This window comes from Aedes albopictus, chromosome 2, assembly GCF_035046485.1.
Source record: "Aedes albopictus strain Foshan chromosome 2, AalbF5, whole genome shotgun sequence".
Taxonomy (NCBI): Eukaryota; Metazoa; Arthropoda; class Insecta; order Diptera; family Culicidae; genus Aedes; species Aedes albopictus.
This window is the reverse complement of record NC_085137.1, coordinates 485,404,612-485,430,027: the sequence shown is the minus strand read 5'-3', so window position 1 is coordinate 485,430,027 and position 25,416 is coordinate 485,404,612. Positions and strand designations below refer to the sequence as shown.

The 25,416-nt window shown below is 41.2% G+C and overlaps 2 protein-coding genes across 13 annotated transcripts in view; one reads left to right on the top strand and one right to left on the bottom strand.

The window, feature by feature from the left end:
- LOC109424340 (collagen alpha-1(XVIII) chain) overlaps nt 1–25,416 on the bottom strand; it is a 1,002,865-nt gene that overhangs the window by 670,786 nt on the left and 306,663 nt on the right. The gene's annotated exons all lie outside the window — the stretch shown is intronic.
- Nucleotides 18,957–21,208, top strand: LOC134287463 (uncharacterized). 2 transcript variants are annotated; one of them, XM_062849311.1, is made up of 3 exons: nt 18,957–20,985; nt 21,040–21,109; nt 21,170–21,208. In XM_062849311.1, the coding sequence occupies exon 1, from the start codon at nt 18,970–18,972 to the stop codon at nt 20,623–20,625; it is 1,656 nt and encodes a 551-aa protein (XP_062705295.1). In that variant the 5' UTR covers nt 18,957–18,969; the 3' UTR covers nt 20,626–20,985; nt 21,040–21,109; nt 21,170–21,208. The 2 variants fall into 2 exon arrangements, with proteins under 2 accessions (XP_062705295.1, XP_062705294.1); XM_062849310.1 differs by having other exon boundaries at nt 21,040–21,208.

The window sequence follows — 25,416 nt, the reverse complement described above, 5'->3', positions numbered from 1 at the left end:
TTTTCTGGAGAAATCTGTATCACATGTTAAAAATCTGTAGTTTTCTGTACTCTGTATCTTGTCTGTATAGAAGGTCAAAAATCTGTTTAATACAGAAAAATCTGTATATCTGGCATCTCTTCCGCTTCTGTCTGTATCGCTCCACATTCTGTCGGGTTCCATGCTGCAGCACTACCGCCCGCGCTGCGTCCTTCTCCTCCAGAACCGCTCTGCACTACTCATCGAACCAATCGTTTCATCGACTCCGTTCTACGTACCCGATGGTGCTCTCGGCTGCGTTGTTGATAGTTGCTGTGACTGTACTCCAGCAGTCCTCTAGAGGGCCACATCGAACACACCCTCGTCCGGCAACGCTGCCTCGCGATTCTGCGCGTATGCGGTGGCGTCATCCGATTGCTTCAGTCGCTCTAGATTGTATCGGGGCGGCCGCCGGTACTGTACATTGTAAATAACGGAAAGTTTTGGGCGCAGTTTAACCATCACCAGGTAGTGATCAGAGTCGATATTAGCGCCACGATAGGTCCTGACGTCGATAATGTCGGAGAAGTGCCTTCCATCAATCAGAACGTGGTCGATTTGCGATTCCATTTGTTATGGTGATCTCCAAGTGTAACGATACGGGAGGCTGTGCTGGAAGAAGATGCTACGAATGGCCATGTACTTGGAGGCGGCGAAGTCGATGAGGCGTAGGCCATTTTCGTTCGTCAGCTGGTGGGCGCTGAACTTTCCAATCGTCATTCTGAATTCCTCCTCCTGGCCTACCTGAGCGTTTAGGTCTCCTATGATGATCTTGACGTCGTGGTTTGGGCAGCGGTCGTACTCGCGTTCGAGCTACGCGTAAAATACGTCTTTGTCATCATCAGTGCTTCCGGAGTGAGGGCTGTGCACGTTTATTATGCTGATATTGAAGGACCTTTGATCCTCAACCTGCACGTTCTTTCGTCGATCGGCCACCAACTGATCACGCGCCTCCTCATGTCGCCCATCACTATAAAAGCTATTCCCAGCTCACGTGTGTTGCCGCAACTCTGGTAGATGGTATGTGGTCGAGCAAGGCAGGAATAGGTTAAAATGAGTGACCGAACGTGTTCCACAGTCGTCGTACTGCTGGTCGTCCCATTCTGCCACACGATTTGTCTTGGCCCGTTTCGTTCTGGGCAACGATCGGGTTCGCAGGTAGTTGAGTTAAGCTTTACATACGATCGCCTCTCGATCGCCGCCGCTGCCGATCAGCTGTTTTGTATATAGTAATTAAATTAGAAGTAAATATACCGCCGCGAAGCCAACATCTCGTTGGTCGTTTGTTTATTCTGTTCGCGTAATAAAACTGTGCAACTTTAAACCGCTACCGAGAAATCACCCACTGCGACTCGGACGACAACGCACGTCCTACCGTATGAACGTCTCTGCTACGACTGACTCGCCGCTCCTGATCGGACAGCAATGATCGGGCCCGAGCTGAGTATATAATATAAAGTGACACACGCTGTTGCCATCTCACCCCACACAAAAACGTAGTGTTTTCCTAAGTCCGTCGCGAATCTCCTTAAAGTGTCCGAAAACCCGCAGTGATTAACGCGCGAACAGTATGATTACGTTCGCACCTTCTGCAGCGCTACGATTCCGAACCCGCGGTCCTTCAGTATATCGGCGAGTATGCGGGTGCTCCCGATCAGGGATGCCAGGTGAAATTTTCAAATGTCTTCTCAAGGCACGCTAGAATGTCTTCACCAGTCTTCACACTCCATATTATACCTTTGATATAAAATTAATGTTAAACATCAACATTTATTTATTTATGTTGATGAACTAAAAAAACAATTAAACGTTGCTCGTAAACATATAGAAAAGTTTATTTATGTCGATATGTAAACAGATTCCTCAAGAAACTTTGAGGATTTTAGCCAAATTTCAATGGAAATACTTAAACATATTAATATTATCTTCATTCCTGTTTGCATTCTTCAACGAGTTCATTTTGTAATTCTTCCAGGAGTTGTAGGTGGCATTTATCTAGGACTTTCTGGAGTCTGGAATCCTTTCAATAGTTTCTACTGGGATTGTTTACATCCTTCAGTTTTTTTTGTGATTCCTCATGGAGCTTCCAAACAATTTTCTCAATTCATCGGGAAGTTTTCCTGAAGTTTCCCAAGAATAAGTCTAAGTGCTTTTCGGGCATTCCTCCAGGAGTACCTCGCGAATTGCTTCCGAAGTTTCCAGGTAAATTTATCCCAGAGTCTCCAAGATTTTTCCCAGGAATTTCCCGAGGATCCCTCCATGGCTCCCTCACAAATTCCACGGAAATTCCAGAAAATGCTTCCGAAGAATTCCTGCAGCATTTATGGTAGAGATCCTCCAGGATTACCCATGGAATTTCTTCATGATTTGACTGGAAATAAATACATAAATTATCCCAAAATTCCCTCTTGATCTTCCATGGAATTTGCTTCAAGAGTTTCCTAAGAATAAGTCCTCCAGCAATAATGCATTGTTCTCTCAGGATTTCCCATGAATATTTCCCGGTTTTTCCCGAAATTTGCCAAGAAGTTCCTCGGATTTAATTTCAAGAGTGCCATAAAAAATTCGGGAATTCCTTCGGAAGATCCTCGAAAATTCATCTTCTAGGAGTTTTACAGGAACTTCTCCAGGTGTGTCTCGGGAATTCTTCCTAGAGGAATACCTACATGAGATCTAAGGGAATTCTTCTAGCAGTTCTTTGGGGATTCCTGCAGGACTCCCCGAGAATGTATCATGGATCGCCTAGGAAATTCCTATAGGAGTTAAATGAAAATTTCTCCACGAATCCCCGAGAGTTTCTCCAAGAATTTCCCGGAAATCCCTCCATAGATTCCCCACGAATACCACGAGGATTCCCTTAGAAGCAACCGAAGAATTCCTGCAGTAATTGTGGTAAAATCCTTCCAGGATTTCCAAGGGAATTTCTCAATGATTTGTTTTATTTGGAAATTCCCTCCAGAATTTCTACTAAATTTACTTCAGATGACTATTAAGAACTCCTCCAGCAATAATGCATTCTTACTCGGATTTATTCCCAAGAGTTTCACAAAAAAAAAACAAAAATTCCTTCAGAAGATCGTCGGGAATTCATCCTGAAATTCCTAGGGAATCCTCAAAAAGTTCTTCGGGAATTCCTCCAGAAAATAATCAGGAATTCCTACAGGGGGCTCACGAAAATTCCTCTAGGAGTTTTTCGGAAATTTCTCCAGGAACCCCTGGGAAATTTCTCCAGAAGAATCTCGGGAAATCTCTTCTTGAGCACCCCGGGAATTTCTATAAGAGATTCATGGGAATTTTTCTAAGAGGTCCTAAACTCCTAAAGGAATTTCCTGGTTGCTCCAAGAAAAACTCTCAGGGACTTCTATAGAAATTGCCTGGAAACTCCTGCAGGAATTCTTGAAGAACTCCTGGAGCCTTAGAAACTCCAGAAAGAATTTCCGAGAAACTCCAGGATGAATTCCCGTGAAAATCCTGGATGAATTCCCGAGGAGCTCCTGTAGGAATTTTCTAGGGACTCCTGGAAGAATTCCCGAGGATCTTCTAGAGGAACTCCCAAGGAACTCGCGAAGGAATTCCCGACGATCTCCTGAAGAAATTCTCGGCAAGCTTCTGCCGAAGAACCCCAGCGGGAATTTCCGAGGAACACCTGGAGAAATGTTAACAAGCTTTCTTGGACAAATCTTCGGAAAAATCTGCGATCTATCTACTGATATATCTGATCGTATTTTAACTAAAATCTGCTCCAGAATTTCCACCAATACAAAGACGTAAAAAAGCAATATGTAAGTTTTTATCATCAAAAATTGAAATGCATTTCATCTGAAATTGTTCCAAGACTTGAATTATTATCAACAACAAAAATATCAACAATAAAAATATTATTTTTCAGCTTTCAAAAGTCTTTAAAAGTCTTCACATAATTTGAAATGTCTTCAATATGTCTACACAAAAATAAATGTCTTCACAGAAGTTTAAATGTCTTCAAATTGAAGACATGTCTTCACATCTGGCATCCCTGCTCCCGATGAAGTTGAGAGATCTGCAGTTCCACGTACCGAGCTTCCAATCGCAAGTCCCTTTTTGTCGCTGTGGTCGTCGCCATTGGTATCGGTTCGCAATCTTCTCGTGTTGATTTTTCGGTGCTAGTCTTTTTTACGGCTGGCTCGCAGTGCCTGACATCAACCCACTAACCCAGGGAGCTGGGCTCACCTTCCCGGAAGCTACGGGTTCTGCGTTGGCATTTCCTCCAACTACAGTGTTAAATAGCTAGGTTAAAGCACCAGTCTTCGCCGGGGGTGGTGTCCTTAAAGGGCGCCCAGGAGATAATATTTTATCTGAGCTTCCAACCCCGTATGGAGAACTTGGGATGCTTAATTATTATGTGCATTCTTTCACAATGACACTTCTAGGATCCCAAACCCCTGTTCTTCTTTTTCTCATTCCATTACATCAAATCGGCACCTACATTTCAAAAGGGCGTAACTGCATTTCAAAACAGTACCTTCTTTTGAAGCTGTGGATCGTATTTCATATTTCCCATGAAATCCATCCCCACTATCAGAAAGAGGGGGATTTTAGCTTTCTTTTAGTACTTATAGATTGTTCAAAAGATTGACCATACTATCCACAGCTTTGAGAGAAGGCACTATTTCAAAAAGCAGTTACGCCCTTTTGAAATGTTGGTGCCGAAATATTGTAAAATTTTGTCGAGCAGTGTTAGTCATCAATACATACATAGCGTCGTAGATCAACTTGATGACTGTGGAGCTGTCGCAGAAACTGAAGCTTCGCCGTATCGAAACCCACCAGGAAGTCGGCGGCGTTAGAAATGCTACTGTCACTTGATTCTTCGCTGTTAACGCAAGAATCGAGTCCTATTGTTCGAGTTTCATCGCAGATTTCTCGTTCCATGTACTACCCGGAACTAGTCGGGAGCTACCAGCCAAGGCTATACACCAAGGAATACGCGAGAATGGAACATTCCCGCAAACATCGTTCTGGCAGATCCTTCCCAAGCAACACACGTGTCGTATAAGAGCTACGGCAGCGCAAGTTTTGGTTGTATAGAAGTTAATTCAACGTAATTCTGCCGTAACTCTTATATGACATGTGTGTTGCTTGGGTATCTTCCATCAATCTGGTCCCGTTCACATAATACTATTCAGGGATGGAAGTGTACTACGAACTCGTCGAAGAAGATTTGGGTCGTATCTGGGAAGGTTGGAGCATCATCGTCACCGAGAGCCAGCTATGCTCACGTGTGCAGTATCAGTTCCCTCGAAGATCAGTTGATGCGCTTCTGGGAGCTTGAATCGTGTCAAATCAGCAGTAATCTATCTATCCAAGAGACGCTTTGTGAAGCACACTTTTCTGCAACCACCATTCGCGACGGAACCGGACGTTTTGTAGTTCAACTTCCGAAAAGATCAGCAGTCCTCTCAACCCTCCCAACACATGACATATGAGAGTTGCGGCAGCGCATGTTTTGGTTGTATAGAAGTTATTTGTATTCCCAGACAACCAATTTGCACGTATAATGAGGTTTATGTTCATGTTATACGTACTTTTATGCGGTAAAGTTACATCGCATAAGATGCAGTAAAAGTGCCTTATGCGTACAAAAGTGGAGGCGGTATACGTGCATTGACGGAAAAATTATGAACTACCACGCGATCATACTACTGAGCGCTGCCTACAAGGTACTTTTTCAAATTTTATGCCGCCGTCTATCACCGAGTGCAAGAGAGTTCGTCAGGCTGGATTCATGGGTGAACGCGCCACAACGGATCAGATTTTCACTCTCCGACGGTTGTTGCAGAAATGCCGCGAATACAACGTGCCCACACATCACTTGTTCATAGATTTCAAATCGGCGTATGATACAATCGATCAAGAACAGCTATGGCAGATTATGCATGAATACGGATTCCCGGATAAACAGATACGTTTGATCAAGGCGACGATGGATCGAGTGATGTGCGTAGTTCGAGTATCAGGGACACTCTCGAGTCCCTTCGAATCTCGCAGAGGGTTACTGCAAGGTGATGGTCCTGGCAAGGTGATGGTCCTTCGTGCTTGCGTTCAACGTTGCCTTAGAAGGTGTAAAAAGGAAAGCGGGGATAAACACGAGTGGAACGATTTTCTCGAAGTCCCTTCAGCTGCTTGGTTTCGCTGATGATATTGATGTTATAGCTCGTAAATTTGAGACGATGGCGGAAACGTACATACGACTAAAGAGTGAAGCCAGGCGAATCTTAATGTGTCGAAGACAAAGGGCTCCAGGGAGTAATCACTGCGCCCGCCACCCCGAATTTAAATCGACGATGATGAAATCGAGGCGGTTGAAGAATTCGTGTACTTGGGCTCACTGGTGACCGCCGACAACGACACCAGCAGTTAAATTCAGAGGCACATTGTGGCAGGAAATCGTGCTTACTTTGGACTCCGAAGAACTCTACGATCGAATAAAGTTCACCGTAAAACGACATTAACTATCTACAAAACGCTGATTAGACCGGGGGTTCTCTAATATCTATGGGCACGAAACAAGGACCCTACGTGCAGAGGACCAACGCGCCCTTGGAGTCGAACGGAAGGTGTTGCGTACCATCTACGGCGGAGTGCAGATGGAAGACGGGACTTGGAGAAGGCGAATGTACCACAAGCTGCATCAGCTGCTGAGAGAACCAACCATCGTCCACGCCGCGAAAATCGGGAGGCTACGGTGGGCCGGTCACGTCATCAGGATGTCGGATAGCAACCCGACTAAAATGGTTCTTGGGAGTCATCCTACAAGAAGACGTGGAGCGCAGCGAGCTAGGTGGGTCGACCAAGTGGAGGACGATCTGCGGACCCTACGCAGAGTGCGGAACTAGAGACAAACAGCCATGGACCGAGTGGAATGGAGGCGGCTACTATGTACAGCAGAAGCCACCCCGGCCTTAGCCTGATCGGTAAGGTAAGGTAAGCATTAACCACTAGGCTAATTGGAGACCCCGAGAGTTTAATATAATACCGAAATTTCTTTCGATTTCTTTAAGAATTTCTTTTGAAATGATTGTAAGTATCTTCAAGAGAAAACAAAATTTAGCCACGATAATGCCAAACCGCAAAGAAACATGAACCAGTCTACTCTGCCATATCCACCGCAATTGTCATCCAGAAAATTTACTTTTCTATTTTCCGGCCTCCAGCGTACCGGCGACGGTAAACTTCTCATTCATAAATGCTCTCCTCAACCTCCGTTTTTCACGAAACGAAACCAATTTCCTTCCTTGCTTGCATTGCTAGCTAGCTGGTTGGTTGCCAGACACATTAGTCATGAACGAAACGAAACGTTTCGAATTATTATTTCCGAACGCGCACAGCTGTGTTCTATTGATACCGGAGGGTGGGGAACCGAAACAGGGAAACTGGAACGATGACGACGACGACGACGGCTGGGAAACTGCGGAAATAATAAAATTTTCCCTCCCGCGCCTATGTCAAGGCCATTTGGTTTCAGGTCTGCGTGAAAAAAAAACGAAATTGTGCTACTGCGGGTGTTTCAAGGCGGCGAGGTGGTGAAGGAGTTGGAGTTGAAATTTATTTCGGCCACAACATACAGCGGTACTATGTAGTAGAGGAGAAGCAGTCGGTTTTAAAATTGAGCAAGTGCCGAAACTTCAGCGTATCGAAGGCGTCTGTTTCTTGGTGCTTATCTTAATGGATGGAGACGCACATCGACCATAAATACATATTTGTCTTATTTTGATTTACATTTTGAATTGTTTTAGTGTTTTAAAGTTTTAAAGCATTAACTGACTGATCCTGCCTCTCAGCTCAGTTTTATGTAAGCACTTCTTCAGCTATGGACTGGATTTAGTTTTATCTCTATTAACGAGATTTTCAGCCTTAGGCTAGTTTATCTCGGGACCCTTGCTTTAACTTCCCTTCCGAAGGAAGAATTCACATTTTGTGAGTTTGTCGGGAGTGGGATTCGATCCCAGGTCCTCGGCGTGATAGTCAAGTGTTCTAACCATCACACCAGGTCCGCTTCACATATGAACTATAACCAACCTTGCTTAACTGTGCTACAACTTTTTGAGCGACGCGTGCTAAGGACGATCTTCGGCGGTGTACAGGAGAACGATATGTAGCTGAAAAAGCTGGACCATGAGCTTGCGGCATTCTACGGAGAACCCAGCATCCGGAAGGTGGCCTAAGGAGAAATGATACGGATAGCAGTCATTTCCTTCTTGTTGTCCTACCCTTGAACTTCAGCTTGAACTGTTCATCAAGTCCGTAATTGCTACTCCAGTATCGCCAGTCCAACAACACTCACACACGGAACCAATGAGTATCTGCTGGAGACTAACCAACATGATTAGATTGCAGGTGTTGGTGATCTTCTACTTTGACGTCTTCTACGTCAGACTGCAGGTCAATGTGAGGGAAAAGAAGGAAGTAATAATGTAACTGTTTCCAAAAGAGAATAGGGAGAAGGTAGATATAAAGATACACATTTGGACGAACTGGACGGGCTAGGGATTGAACCCAGGACTTTCTGCAATGGAATCAGAAACTGTAGCATTTCTTTGCAGAATAAAATACTAGTGTTATGACCGGGAACTGGGACTTCAACCGGGAAATGCTACGACCGGAGTTTACTATGATGGAGAGCTGCTACAGTTGGACACTTTCGGATTTTAGTTTGATACGACTATTCGATTGCGAGTTCAAGTTCATACTGGCTCTATTGAATTCATTGGTACCTATAACGTTCTTACATTGAGTTCACTCGGAGTTCATTTCACTTAATACTAAATCCTATACATATCATCTCCCCCCTTTAAGACAATTCTGCCTCTTACTGGAAAACTACATTGTCTTTTTAGTAAGCTTTTCAAGGTTCAGATTACTGTGTCTTGAACTTTTGTTTCTATTGGAACGACGTATCGTTTGTGTTGTGATCTGCTTTGATTCTTCAGAAGAATCTGAATTGTTTTCTTGATTCTGATCTACACCTGAACGGGAGTTTTCACTTTCTCTGTCGTTTCGGGAGCTCGGTATATCGATATAATTTTTTAGTATGAATGGTGTTTGCGGTATCTTTTTCAGTTGATTTATATGTGCTTTTCGAGTTGAACCATCTATTTGGACTGAGAAAACTAGCTTGGATATAGGTTTTATTATTGTTGCTTCATGTTTGAATTGTCTTCCGTTGGCTTTGTACGTATAAATAACTTTCTCGTTTATTTTAAAGTTCATGCTTTTACCAATTTCATTATTACTTATACCGCCTATGTTTTGTTCTTCTCGTAAATTAGATAATTCTGAACGCGGGTTAAATGAAAAAATTCGTTCATTCGGTATAATTTTATCACCTGTGGTCGGAGTTTGATGATGATGGTACAAAAAAGTTCGTATTTTATTCCCGATCTGTAAAGATGAAACGGAATCTTTTTCGTTTATTATTTTTTCTAACACCGCTTTGGTGGTTTGGACGGCTCTTTCTGCTAATCCATTGCTGGCTGGGTGATACGGTGGGGAAAGTATGTGCTTTATGTTCCTCATTTTACAATATTGGTCAAAATTGAAACTATTAAAAGGAGGGCCATTATCGCTAACAATTGTCTGCGCATAGCCAAACATCGAAAATATATTGTCCAGTTCTAAAATTACTTCTTCTGCAGTTGTTCTGTTCATTTTTCTAATTTCTATCCATCGCGAGTAAGCATCAATCAATATAAGAAAGGTGCGATTGTATTTTTGAAAAAAATCAATGTGTACACGTTCGAAAGGTGTATGCGTTGCTGGCCAATTCCCGTAAATTCGTGGTGTTCTATCTACACCTTTCAACTGGCATATTTTACACGAAGCTGCAAAATTTTCAATATCTGACCCTATTTTCTCCCAGTACAAGAATTTGCGTGCCATTTGCTTCATTTTTTGTATGCCTCTGTGATTTGCGTGTAACAACTGCAATGCATGGTTTTTAAGGTTTGTTGGTATTACTATTCTATCTCTAAAAATTATGCAATCTGCTTCCAAACACAGTTCATGAGCTTTAGAGTGAAAGTTTTTTAAATTTTTATCTTTGATCTGATTGGGCCACCCATTCTTTATGTAGTTTATTACTAACTTGAGGACTGGATCGAGCTTAGATTCATTTGCAATAAGTTTTGAATTGAGAGTAACTTGATGATTTTCGACTAAGTAGTTCGCACCATTGTAAGAGATTCTCAAGCTCTCTTTCATATCCGCATCGCTCAAATTTTGCTCTAGTGGTAATCTCGAGAGACAATCTGCTGTGTGGTTTTCTCTACCAGGTTTATAGGTGATGGTAAAATCAAATATTGATAGTCTATAAAAATATCGTTCCAAACGATTAGCAATTATCATTGGCCCATTTTTCTTGCCCTTGAATAATCCCACCAGCGGTTTATGATCCGTAACAACGCTCACTTTCTGGCCAATAATATATTTATAAAACTTTTCCATAGCAAATACAATTGCTAATGCCTCTCGATGTAAAATTGGATACTTCCTTTCTGCTTTGGAAAGTCTTCGAGAAACAAAAAAAACTGGTTTTTCGAATCCTTCAATCTTGTGGCTTAGAATTCCTGATATGCCCTCGTCGCTCGCATCGCAAGTTATTGTAATTGATTTGAATGGATCAAAGTGTGTTAGAATTGGTGAACTACAAATAGCTTTTTTGCTGTTTTCTAAAGCATTTTGGCATAATGCATTCCAGTTCCAAGTTGCATTTTTTGTCAATAGATCATACAATGGTGATAGTATTATATTCAGTTTAGGTATGAATTTTGAATAAAAGGAAATCATACCGAGAAACGACTTGAGTTGAGTCTTTGTTTTAGGCTCTGGCACGGCCATAATTGCTTCCACCTTCTCTGGATTTGGCGAAACACCTGCCTCCGAGAGAATGTGGCCCACATATTTCACGTGAGAGACAAACCACTGACATTTCTCGGTATTGATCTTAACGTTGTATTTTTCTAATCTGTCTAACACTAATTTGATCCTTTCAATCAGTTCTTCGTCAGAGCTTGCCCATATAAGGATATCGTCTATGTAAACTTGGACACCAGGAATTCCATTCAAGATTTTGTCCATAGCAGACTGGAAAAGAGTAGCCGCAGGTTTTACACCGAATGGTAGCCGTTTAAAGGCGTACAAGCCTTTATGTGTATTTATCACTAACAACTTTTTTGTAGCTTCTGATACCACTAACTGTTGATAAGCTCCTCGTAAATCTAGCACAGCGAATGTTTTTGCGCCACTCTTGTTGGTAATCAGTTCTTCAATTAACGGCAATGGGTAATGGTGGGTTATTATGTGAGGATTAACTGTTTTGGAACCGTCCATGCAAATTCTAATATCAACTTTGTTTGGTTTTACCACCACAACGATAGGAGAAGCCCACTCAGCATATTGTACCTTTTCGATAATCCCCTTTGATTCCAGGTTATCTAAGTATTGCTCTACCTTTTCCCTGTGTTTGAAAGCTACCGTATAGGGTTTGTGTATGAATGGTTTAGCGTTTTGATCAAATTTTATGTCTACCACTACATCCTTAATTGGCTCTGTTAAATCATCATCGAAAGCTTTAGGGAATGATTTTTTTAAATTCTTAATAACCTGCTGTACCCATTGCTCTCTCGGTTCACTCTGCAGTGAATTGAGAGTGAAGCATTTTCTCCAATCTGGCCAAATAATGTTCAGCCAATCTCTCCCTAAGAGAGGTACGAAATCTCTTGGAGATTTAATCACTAATATATTCAAATTTTTCAATTCTTCTCTGAGTTGCACTTGTACCTTGAGGTTCCCCATTACTGAAACCTTCTCTCCCGAGATAACGAAAAAACTCCTTTTAATTGGTATTAGTTCTAAATTGCCAAATTGTGTTTTATAAGTATCGAATGAACATATTGTGGCACATGCACCAGTATCACACTCCATAGCCAACTTTTTACCGTTTACTATTAGTTCCACTAAAGCAGGTGTTATGTTGTTTGACTTACCGAGCAGTACATTATTTACCCAGTTAGCCGACTCACTATCGTCTTCGGATTCGTCGATAGACTGTTTATCGGACAATTCTTCCTCCTGCTGAAGTGATGACTTGAGTTCTTCCATGGCTGCAGTTAGCTGGTTAATCCGTTCTTCGAAGGCCCTCTTTCTATAACCGGAACTTCTTGGTACACTAGATCTGGGTTTTTTCGCCTTTGGCATGGTACAGTCGTACGACAGGTGGTCTTTGTTATAGCAATTGTAACACACTGTCTGGTTGTTTGGTTTGAATGTTCCCCGATGACTAGATAGATCACTTTGGCTTTTGTATGTACGATTCGTTTCACCAAACTTGCTTTTCTTCACCATATTACGAGATTGAGCATACGATCCGCGACGATCGAAGTAATTCACGTCTCCTCCTTCACTGCGGGCCATTTTCCGAGACTCTTGGACCGCGATTTCGATTATCTTAGCTTTTTCTAAAAGTTGTGCCAAACTGAGTTTATCACTAGCATCACGTAGAATTATTTCTCGGGTATTGTCGTTTCTCAAACCTGCTACGAACACAGATTGCACTAAAGTAGCCTCGGTCTCAACACTAACACCACAGTGCTCTACGATATCTTGCAAATCAATAGCGAAGTCATCGAGAGTCTCGCCTATTGCTTGCTTGCGGGTTATCAACCGGTATCGTTCCGCGAACACGTTTTTCTTTTCATCATGCAATTTCTTAAATTTGTCTATTATCTGATCATACGTTTTGTTCACTATTTTGTCGGGTTTAAAACTGCCTATTATTCTGTTCGCAGTTTCCTGACCCACACTAGTAATAAATTCCAGCGCCTTTTCGTCAGCTGGAGTTTTATTCAATTTGAAAAAAATATCTACAGTTTGCAAATACGAGTTCACATTAAGGCCCGCAACGAATACTGGGAACTTTCCCTTTGTTCTTTTTTCTGCAACTGGTGCCACCGGTACCGCAAAGGGTAGACCTTTATCATCACCACCTGTAGCCATGTTTGCTGAATTGATATTCCACTATTTCACTAGGTATCTGTCACGACCTTTGTATGTATCACCACACGCGATGGTGCTGCGGCTTCTATTACACGCACCGCGGGTTTTTATGCTCGTCGCCAGATGTTATGACCGGGAACTGGGACTTCAACCGGGAAATGCTACGACCGGAGTTTACTATGATGGAGAGCTGCTACAGTTGGACACTTTCGGATTTTAGTTTGATACGACTATTCGATTGCGAGTTCAAGTTCATACTGGCTCTATTGAATTCATTGATACCTATAACGTTCTTACATTGAGTTCACTCGGAGTTCATTTCACTTAATACTAAATCCTATACATATCAACTAGGATCCACCTTTTTAATGCCCACTTTTTGCATATAGGACAGTTGTACTGTTAAGAGAATCACATACGATAAGCGGGAAAGTGTGTAGTCTATTTCTGGCGGGTAATAAATTTTGATTAAGTAGTCTGGTGGAAGTTTCGTAACGTCTGATCCACTGACTGTAGAACCTAAAAATAAATGTTGAGTCACATTTATGAACTCCGAAAACACTACAAGAATGACTTTTTATCCAATCTGAAAGCACCTTCTCAACCGGCTTGATGCCAACCGTCGCCCACTTGACAAGACTCCAGTTGTGAATGAAATTGTTCCATCAATCATCATAATCGCAGTCGGAAATCATATCGCACCCATAACGGATCAAGTGTCAACCCAGCTGCTGCCTGGGGCCAAGTCCAATGCGGCACTCAATGACCCCTTTTCAAGTGCCCTTAAATGTCAAACCGTTTTGTTGATCGTTCACACGTAGTACCTACGAGTTGTCCCCGGCTGGACGCGTCTACTCCATTCAAGCCAATCAGTTAATGAACGAAACAAACATATAAGCCGGCTAATGTACAATTACGCTAAGCAATTAAGAACGGCCAAGATTCGATGCGAGATGGATGATAGGGAGCTGCTGGTACCAAGCGGTGGCGAGATTCCTTCCGCCCCCCCCCCCCCCCCCCCCTTTGGTTTTGAGTGGGTTAAGTGACAAAACACGCGACTCCTCTCGAGCAAACTGACCTCTTTGGCGAAGGAAAAAATTAAGCACTTGTATCGTAAGAGCTCCTCGTGCCGATTCGGCAAAGATAACAATCAGTCATCTCGTCGTCGGGTTGCTCGCCACGCTAGAACAACAAATCTTAATTGAGATGTTGGTTTTCGGTTCTTTCGTAATTGTGCCAATATTTGGACGGGGCAGCTCATCCACAAACGCAAATATACCATATACCACTGACCAGCCAGCAAGGGGTTTATGAGGACTGATGTTGTTTTAGTGACAACTGAGCAAACTGAACAGCCACTGACCGATGCTCGATTGATCTCTGTGACATGGTTGAGCGATTGCGTTACGAAGTGTTGTTGCACTCTCGGCAGCAGTGGTTTTCAACTACAGCGCACTTGTGCGGTTCAATGAACCAACTGTCTTTTCCGAAAATTTCTTAGAATGTCCCTAGAACCTCCTAAGAAATATTCCATTGACCCTCATGTCAATCCCACTAACTTTATCCAGAACCATAATGAAAGTTCAATGACTCGATCCCGATACCTCGGTATCAAAGCCAGCTTAGAACCCGTTCATGAAGCCTGATAATCTCTGAGTCTCTAAGGCTGTTCAGGATTCGGTCATGTAGCCTGTTCAGGACATGATCTTGTGTTTTTTTGAATGAGTGTAATCAGTTTCGTACCTTTTAATTCCGCCTCATGTTAAAAGGTATTTAAAAGGAATTAAAAGGTACGAAACTGATTACACTCATTCAAAGAGGGTATTCTGCTTAGAGGGTTCGAAAAGTCGGTACAAGATCATGATCTTGTGGCTTGTTAAAAAGTAGATGCCCACTTAGAATGTGGTTGTGAAGCATACTCAGAACTCGGTCTTAAAGCTCAATTAATACTCGTTCTCGAAATGTGCACAGGACCCGGCCTTGAAGAAGCCTTCTCAGGGTTCGGTCCTGAAGCTTGCTCAGAATTCGATCTTGTCGCCTGTTCAAAACTAGCTCTTGAGGTCTGCTAAGGACTCGGTCTTGAAGACTATTCAAGGCTCGGTCTTGAATCCTGCTCAGAACATGGTTTTGAAGCCCACGCAGGAATCGGTTCTGAAGCCTGATCAGCATTAGGTTTTGAAGCCTGCTCAGGACTCGGTTCTAAAGACTGCTCAAGACTCGGTCTTATGGGCTGTTCAAAAGTCGGTCTTGCATCCTGCTCAGAACTCGGTTTTGACGCCAGCTCTGGACTCGGTCCTAGAGCTTCCTCAGGATTCGGTCTGCAGCTTGCTCAAACCTCGTTATTGAAAGGTGCCCAGGACTGGGTCTTGAAGAATTCTTTATGAGGCTTCTATGCTCAGGATTCGATCTGGTCGCCTGTTCAAAACTCGATCTTGAAGCATATTTCGAACTCGTTCTTGTACCCTGCTCAGGACTCAGTCCTGCAGCCTGGTCAAGGCTTAGCCTTGTTGCCCGCTCAGGACTCGGTATTGAAAATTATTCAAGGGTCGGTCTTGAATGCTGCTAAGAACAGGCTTCGAACCTGCTCAGGACTCGGTTCTGAAACCTTAGGATTTAGTTACTAGCCTGCTCAGGGTTCGGTTATAAAGCCTGCTCAAGACACGGCCTTATGTGCTGTTCAAAAGTCTTAGGTCTTAAAGCTTGCTCAGGACTAGGTCTTGCAGCTTGCTCAAAGACTCTGTTCTGAAGCCTGCTCAGAACTCGATCTTGTCGCCTATTCAAATCACGATTCTAAAGCATGTTTCGAACTCGCTCTTGAGGCCTGCTCAGGGTTCAGCTCAGAAGCCTGTTCAAGGCTTGGTTTTGTAGCCTGCTCAGGACTCGGTTTTGAAGCCTACGCAGAACTCGGAAGCCAGCCCTGGACTCGGTTTTAGAAGCTGCTCAAACCTTGGTCTTGAAGTCTTCTCAGAATATGGTCTTGAAGCCAACTCATGACTCGGTATTGTAGTTTGTAAAAAATTCTTCAAAAATCTCTCAGTGATTCTTTTTAAACATCTTAAAGAGATTCCTCCAGTTAATTATAGAAGGATTTTTTTTTTCAAAACCTGACATAGTTATCTTCAGGGATTCATCCAAAAATCCTCCTGGTAATCGCTTAAGAAATTCCTCCACCGCTTCCTTCAGAAAATATTCTTTAAGGTTTTATTTGGAAAACCCTCCAGGATATCCTTTGGGAAAGTCTTTCACTGAATTAGTTTTGTGTTTTTTTTAACTTCATCCATGAATTTTCTCCTAGAATTCCTCTGAAAAAGCTTTCATGGATTTCCTTAAAAATTTTGGAAATCCGTACGAGAATTATTTCAGAAAATCATTCACGAACTCCTCCAGCAGTACTTTCAGCGATTCTTTAAGATAATCAAAAGTTCCTCCTGAAACTTCTCCGAGGATTTCTTTAGTAGAATTTTCATAGATTTAAAAATTTATCCAATATTTCTTTACGAAATTTGGTACAAAAATCTACCAAGGTTTATTCCAGAAACTCCTCCGGCGTTTTCTTTCCCCAGAAATTCTTCCAGTAATTCCAGTAGCTAGTCCATCATGAATTTCTCTAGAAATTTCTCCAGGAATTTTGTTTGATAAGCTACACCGGAGCAAGTTGGACCGGGTGGGGCAAGATGAAACACGAAATTTTGAAATAGATTTCAATGAAATTAATCCTTCGCTAAAAGTTTGTTTGAATCAAAAACTATGCATTATGGCAATCATATTGTTTATCATCATTGAAAAACATCATGTTAACCCGCTGTTTCATCTTACCCCACCCGTTTCAACTTGCCCCAGTGTACCTTATGTTTCTATGGATTCCTTCCGAAAGTTCACCAGAAATTGTTTCAGGGAAACTTCTAGTGTTTCGTTAAGAAAAAATATCGGAATATCTTCGAATTCCTGAGGAATTTTTGCAGGAATTGATTCAAAGACATTTCTTCTGGAAGTCCACCAGAAAATCCTCTAGAAGTGCTTCATAAAAATTTTGAAGGGATTATATTAAAGATTTTTTCACAAACTTTCACAGAGATTCTTACAGAAATTCATGGATATGCCTGATATTCTTCAATTATTTTCGGGGCCTTCTTCGGACATTTAAGAAAGGGATTTGTGGGATTTTTTAAACTCCACATAAATTCATTGAGTAATTCCTTCAGTGATTCTTGCTGAATTCTTTCCATGATTCTTTTGCGGTTCCATCAAAAACATCCTTCTAGAGATTTCTATAGAGATCCCTGCAGAACAAGGAATATTGCTTCAGGGAATTTAGGAATTTCTTTAAGAAATTGCACAAAACTTACTGCTGAATTCCTGAAACCCTGAAAGAATTTTTATACAAATTCCTGGAAGAATGTCTCAAAAAATCCCGCAAAAGAAATTTTTGAAAATTTTCTGAAGAAATTCCTGGACAAAAATTCCTTGAGCTATTTCTTAAGTTATCTCCAGAGCAATTCCTGGATGAATATCTATAATAAGAAACCTCAGAGAATATTTTAAGAAACTTTTTAGGATAGCTTCCTAATTCCCAGAAAAAAAAAATCGCGAGAAACTTTTGGCGAAACACCGTAACAACTTCCAAGGAAACATTCTTTAAAATGTTCTTGAGGGTTTGCTGTAGAAATCCATGGAGGACTTCTGAAAGAATCTTTAATCTTAATAGTTGTAGAAATTGCAGACAAAGATAATGGTGCAATTCTTCAAGAAATTCCTCAAAATATTTCTAAGGGATCCCCAGAGGATTCCCTGATGAAATTTTTGAAAAAAAAAACCCTGGAGATACCTTTGAAGAATTCCTAGCAGCATTTCTTATAGAATTTCATAAGGGATTTGGAAAAAAAATCTGAAGTAAATGCTACAGAAACAGAAACAATCCTGAAGGAATGCTTTATAGAATAACTTAATAAAACTGTTTACATTAAAGGAAAAATATTTTGGAAAAATCCTTGAAAACTGCTTAATAATAGATTCTTGAGTTATGTGTGCAAGAATTGTTGAGCAAATCTTAGGAAAAAGAACATTCTGAAAGAATTCTTGAAGAAAGAGGTCTGAATAATCCAAAACAATCTCTGGAGGAACTTTTGGAGAAATTCCTGGACATTCTTTCAAAAGAATTTGTTGAGAATTTGAGGAGTGAATTAAAAAAAATGGTCGGGAAAATCCCTGAATAAATGGAGGAACCCTTGAAGAAATTGAAGCAATAATTTCTGAAAAAAGTTTCTGGACAAATTTCTGAATTTCTAAAGGATAATCTTTGAAGGACTTCCGAGAAAATCTTTGTAAAACAAGTCTCCTGGAATTGCATCTTTTAAAGGAACGTTTAAAAGAATTTCTGTAGAAACCCCTGATGGAATTCCAAGAAAAATATCTAAAGAAAGTCGAGAACGAAATGTTTCCTACTCTCCCGACGTTTCGGCCGAAGGGTTTTGGCCTTTCTCAAGGGTCGCAAAAACATGTATTTAACACTTTACACGGAACAATGGGATTTAACACTTTACAGAACAATGGGATGTCACGCCGACATTCAACGAAAAATCCATCCTCAATGCAACAAATGTCCAGATACCGCAAGAAACCCAAACTTTGCTCAGCCTTGGACCAAAATTCGCTCTACCCACGGATGTTCTCACTCCGCGCCATTTGTTCCACATGATCGCTGACGTTGAAGCCATCCTCAACGTTACACCGTACAAGGCGGTACGGGATTATAACAGATGCAGAATAACAACAGCCATACAAAACCACACATCGCGGGCACGGTCCAACCAGCTAGAAAATCCAGTCTCCAAGTTCTGCAAACATGCTTCTATCACTACCAAGAAGTTTCTGGACGATCATAAAGATATCGTGATCGTAGAGTCGGATAAGGGGAAAAGAATGGTCGTAATGTACATTGCAGACTACGATCGCAAAATGTCAACGTTGCTGGACGACTCCACATACAAAGTCCTGCCGAAAGATCCAACATCAAAGTTCCAATGGCAAAACAATACGCTGGTCAGACGGTTGAGCAATCTGGAGCTAATCGACCATTTCACTGCCAGTCGGTTAACAAGCAAAACTGCGACTTGTCCACGAATATACGGCCAACCCAAGGCACACAAGGATGGGTTACCCCTTCGCCCCGTTGTGCCAAACATAACGGCACCAACATACCAGTTATCCAAATATATTGCGTCCGTTTTGTCGAAAGGTTTCAAAAGCGAGTACAACATCATCGACAGCTTTTCCTTCGTCAAATACACCACCGCTGTGACGCTTCCAGCAGGATACATTCTAGTATCTTTTGATGTCGTCTCCCTCTTCACGAACATCCCGAAGGACCTGGTTATTCGCGACATCATTATGAACTGGGACACCATAGGAAAAGCAACAAATATCAACCTGGATTTGTTCCTTGAGATGGTGAGCTTTTGCATAGATAGCAGCTACTTCAAATTCCGGGACAAGTTCTATCAACAAACATTTGGTACAGCTATGGGCAGTCCTCTTTCGCCAATACTTGCGGAAGTAGTCATGGAAGTACTTTTAAGGACTGTCACAAAGAGACTGAGTTTCCCACTCCCAGTCATCAAAAAATATGTGGACGATTTGTTCGTAGCACTACCAGAAGACCAAATAGAACATACGCTACAGATATTCAACAGCTACAACCAACACCTGCAGTTCACCGTTGAGAAGGAGGCCGACGGAAGGCTTCCATTCCTCGACACCCTGGTCATCAGAAACCCAGATCAGACCATATCTACGCAATGGTATTCCAAACCAATATCTTCAGGACGACTGCTAAACTTCCACTCATTCCACCCCATAAGCATGAAGATAAACGTCGCCGCAAACTTCATCAAGCGGGTGACCTTGCTCACCACCAATCTCAACCAACAACAGCAATCCAACATCATCTTCCACCACCTCCGCTCCAACAACTACCCGTCGTCGTTGATCAACCGCTTGCTATGCCGAGCAAAACCGAGGGCCTCGATAACAGAAGTCCCGCATGATACACCAACAACATCCAACGTAGGCCACCTCCAAGAGTTAAACGAAGAAAACCATCCTCACGCCGGCAGCATCACCTCCAGAGGCTTGCAAACTCCATTGGACCAAAACACTCCAGCCATCCAACCCCAGCAGCGATCACCACCTTCCACAACCAACGGACAGCAGCTCACCGAATACAGAAGCATCCCCTTCATTGAAAATCTCAGTCCTACAATCGCCAACATCCTAAAAGCCGATTTTCCACAGGTACGAATTGCCTACAAAACATTAAAAAACACAAATAACATCCTACGATCAGTTAAAGACCCCCTTCCTTTACTCGACCAATGCAACGTTATTTACAGTCTAGAATGCACAGACTGTAAACAAACATACATTGGAATGACCACAAACCAGTTAAAAACTAGAATGTCTGGACACAAGAGCAATGTTAACCAATACACCAAATTAATCCAAAGCAATGACACACACACAAATGAAGAAATCCTAAGACTAGGCGAAAAAAACGGCATTAATGAAACATGCCATTGAAAACAACCATATGTTCAATGTTGCAAACCCAAAAATTCTCGATAGGGCCAATAGAAAATCAACACTACCAACACTAGAGATGTGTCACATCATCCATACACCTAACACAGTCAACCACCGTACAGACATACAAGGTCTAAGTACAACGTACGCAGGACTATTCCACACAATTAAACAGTCCACCACACGTAGACAAACCCCAGCCATATCAACAATAGAACCAATTCCACACCTCCTAAATGAAACCGATGAACGTGATCCATAATCACCACAAAATTCACCAACCATTTTGAAACGATCGTTACCAGTGCTGTGAAGTCCAATCAAAACTAAATATATTAAAAAAAACCTTTAAAAACAGTAAGTTAGGTAAAATTGTGCATCAAATCGAAAATAATAACCATATTATAACAGACAGGTAATGAAAAGGCAGGCTAAACACAAATGGTTAGGCAACTATATACACGGGAGACGATAGACACTAGTGAGTAGTTATATGTTTTATGTTAAATGTTATATGTAAAGTGTTAAATACATGTTTTAGCGACCCTTGAGAAAGGCCAAAACCCTTCGGCCGAAACGTCGGGAGAGTAGGAAACATTTCGTTCTCGACTTAAAGACTGAGAAAGCCACCCAAAAGATCGATCAAACATCCAGTCGAAACCCTCTTGAAAATATCTAAAGAAATTAGAAAAAAATGTTTTTGTGAAATTCCAAAGAAATACTCCTGGAGGAAAATCTGACAATATTTCTTGAAAATTTTTTTTGAAGAAATACCAGCATGAACTTAAGTAACAACTGATAGAAATTCTTAAAGAATCCCTTTTGCTTGGAATGCTTGGAGGAATTTATGATAGAATTTTAGAGAAAATCCATGAAGCAGTTTCAAGATAAACCTTTTAAGAAATTTCTCTGGATGCTTCTGAACAAGTGAAATGAAAAAGCCTAGGAGCAAAGCATGAAAAAATCTCTGGAGAAATTTCTGTAGAATTGCTCAGAGAAATGAACAAACATGACAAAATTCTACTGGAATACGTAGAGAATTTTTCTGAGAAAATCTTGCTAAAATTTTTCTGAAAAATTGTTTGAGAATCTTTTTCTGTAATAATTGTAGGATCATTTTATTAAATCCTGATGGAATTCCCGAAAGAATTTCTAGCAATGTCCCAGGAAGTAATCGTGGAGAATTTTCTAGGAATTTCAAAAAGAATTCTTGCCGAACTCAAAACAGTAATTCCAGAAAAATATCTTTTGGACGATAGTTATGGAAAACATCATGAAATAATAATATATGAAGAGGATTGTCCCGGAATCTATATATATAAAAATAAAAATGAATTTCTGTCTGTCTGACCGCTATGGGTTCGGAAACAACTGAACCGATCGGTATGAAATTTTGTATGTGGGTATTTTTGGAGCCAGGGAAGGTACTTAGCTTGGTGTGAGACATCTCTGGTCCCGGGAACGGGGGACTCCCATACAGATGACTTTGCAGGGGACGTCCCTATGGAGCTGTGTGTCAAACACAGTAGGCAGGCAGTACGACGTTTGCCGGGACAGCATGTTCTTTATATAGCGCAAGTCATTTTTATGGGGGCGTACCAATAAAGAGATCACTGAAATCAGCAAAACATGGGTAACCAGCTCCGATTTCACCACATCAGCATTGATTGATAGACACTGGGATGCATCCCAAGTAACACACATGTTATATAAAAGTTACGACAGCGCAAGTTTTGGTTGTATAGTAGTTTATTTTACGTTATTTCAACACAATGTTAGAATTACGTAAAATAAACTTCTATTCAACCAAAACTTGCGCTGTCGTAACTCTATTATAACATGTGTGTTGCTTGGGATGTTTTAAAAGGGGCCAATTGTTTTTTAATCATGAATTAATCGCTTCAATTTTTTTTTCTCTATAATCGTCACTCGTACTTAATCATGAATGCTAAATTTTTTTTTACATTTGGTTCATTTAATCCGGATATTATGTAACTAGTTGAAAATAGGCTATCGGATAGTTACGCCTTTCACTTAAATCTTTCAAACTTCATACCTCGAAGTTTCCATTTTTTTTTTGAAATGTGAAAATTTTGTCAGTCCCGATCATTCTGTTCTCTTCAGGGTATACTTCACAATATATTGCTAAATTTTCCTGAAGGATTCCTTTAGAAAACATTCCATGGAATGCTTCAGAAATTCCTCCATGTTTTTCTCAAGAAAATCCAACAAGAGTTTCTTTCAGAGATGCTTTCTAGAAATTTTCTTGGGATTTTTTTAGAAAGTAGTCTAAAAATACATTCAGAATTTTCTCCAAGTTTTCCATCAGAACATTTTCTATTGAATTCCTAAAGGGTTATTCTTATCTGTGTTCTTCTGGACACTATTTTAGCCTTTTAAACAGTTAAAAAGTTGAGTCTTGGATTTTATCTGAACTTTTTGTAGCATGAAAGTGTATTTTGTAATGTTGCATAGAATGGAATGAAATTGAATAGCTTAAAAAAGAACAGAACAGAAAAATAGAAAATAAAAGAAAATAAAAGAAAATAATAGAAAATAATAGAAAATGATAGAAACTAATAGAAATAAATATAATACAATAGAATGGAATTGAGTAGAGTAGAGTATTTATTGGCTAAATAGCAACCGGCCAAGCAGCTTTCGACCAAATGACCCTTACGAGCAAATGACTCGGAACTGTCTTGCCGTATCCCTGTGTATTTACCATTTTGGTTATATGTAATCACAAAGCTATATGGAAGGAGTTTCTTTGCTAATAATTTTCTTCATTTTGCGAAAAGAACGTAATTCTTAGAAAATGGAATACATATTTTACAAATGTTCAGGCTTTCAAGCTTAACGTCATTCCTCACTGAATTATAGCCTAGCTATGGTTCGTGGACGATTGTCGACCACCAGTTTGAACTTCTTACTGTTTTAGCCGTTGACGCTTTTGCTAAGGACCATAGCCAATGTTCAGTGGTGATTATTAAATTAGTCATAATTATCTTCAGTTGACGACGATGGATGCTATCCGGTAATATACCTGCTCTTCTGTAGGACCAAGTGAAAGGTATGTGGCACTAGGGTATTCAGTGAGCGATCCCCTTCCGTACGATTCGCCAGTATTCCTGGAAGCAAAGCAATAATGGCCATCCCGTGTTTGTTCGTCCGCAACATGTAGGGATGAACCTGAATGCTCAATGCCATAAATGCCTTAAATTCCTCATGCATTGAGCTGGCTGTGGCTGGGTGGTCCTCCTGCACTCATCCGATTCCGAATATCAAGAACGACGACGACGACGATGGCACCCCGACATAATAATGCATTGTTTGCTCAGAGAGCACTGACTGCTACAAGTCGTTGACTTGCATGGCTGGTGGTGGTGATGATGATGATGATGACTGGGAATTGAGAATTATTGGATTTGCATAAGTGACTACGGTGGCGACCGGACCGGTGAATGGATTACGGTCACAGGTGTTCCGCATTGCAACCATCAATCCGGTGGTTAGGGGTGTAGCTCTTGTTGTCAAATGGGGTTGTAGCAGAATGGTGGTTGGTCCTGTCTACGCCACTGACTGACTCTGATCGACCAGAAGCTACAGTTCACTTCGACGGTTGCGCATATGGAACTCAGTTTGCTGTCATACACTGTATGCCATTTCCGACATTAATAAATCTCCGATCAGTATACAAACAATGTTATGGCTTCGGGAACGTTGAACTTGGTTTGAAGTGTTCCTGTCTTCATCTGGTTCAAATATTTGCTCTACTGTCTTCTTCCTCTCGGTTTTGTTGATGCTCACCAATCACGGAAACATATACCATAGCTGATGACAAATATTTGTTGATTACCTGTGCAGTCCCGTTTCACTTTGAGAGTAAACTTCGAGAGATGGAAAATAATTGGCAATTTCACTCAGTAATCTCTTAATTTTTTTTCTCGAACGATCCACACCGGGTGGTCGAACAAGACAATTAATACCTCTCTAAATTTATGCAAAGCATTTAAGAGCAATCAAACAAAATTTGCATCCCTGGCTAAATCTTTGCCTTGTTCAAATAATCTTCATTGCTGCACACTCAAATCACTTATCTAAACCGTCTCGAATTTACATTTGGTGCCACGATTTGTTCGTGGTGAGCAGTGACTCTCAACTAACTTTTTTTTTGGTTAGAATATCTAATTGTACATTCAAATGAAAACTGCTCTATGCAAAAAATACCTGAAGAAGGTATGAAAATGCTGCATGAGCGGCTAATATAAAAACGACTAATAGAAAAGTGATTATTTTCCAAAACAAAATCAGAAGTTGACAATGAAGAAGTTGGAGTGCGAGCAATACTTAACCGCAAAACTTCCATAAATAAATCAAAATTCCCCACAAATAATTGATTTTCAAAAGGATTTTAAGGAGGATGCTGGGTGTATTCCGGAAAGGATTCTTGACAGGGGATTCTGGAGAGAATCCTCAGGGGATTCTGGAGAGAATCCTCAGGGGATTCTGGAGAGAATCCTCAGCGGATTCTGGAGAGAATCCTTAGGGGATTCTGCAAAGAATCCTCGATTCTGGAGAGAATCCTGAGGAGATTCTGGATAGAATCCTCAGGGGATTCTGGAGAGAATCCTCAGGGGATTCTGGAGAGAATCCTTAGGGGATTCTGCAAAGAATCCTCGATTCTGGAGAGAATCCTGAGGAGATTCTGGAGAGAATCCTCAGGGGATTCTGGAGAGAATCCTCAGGGGATTCTGGAGAGAATCCTGAGGAGATTCTGGAGAGAAT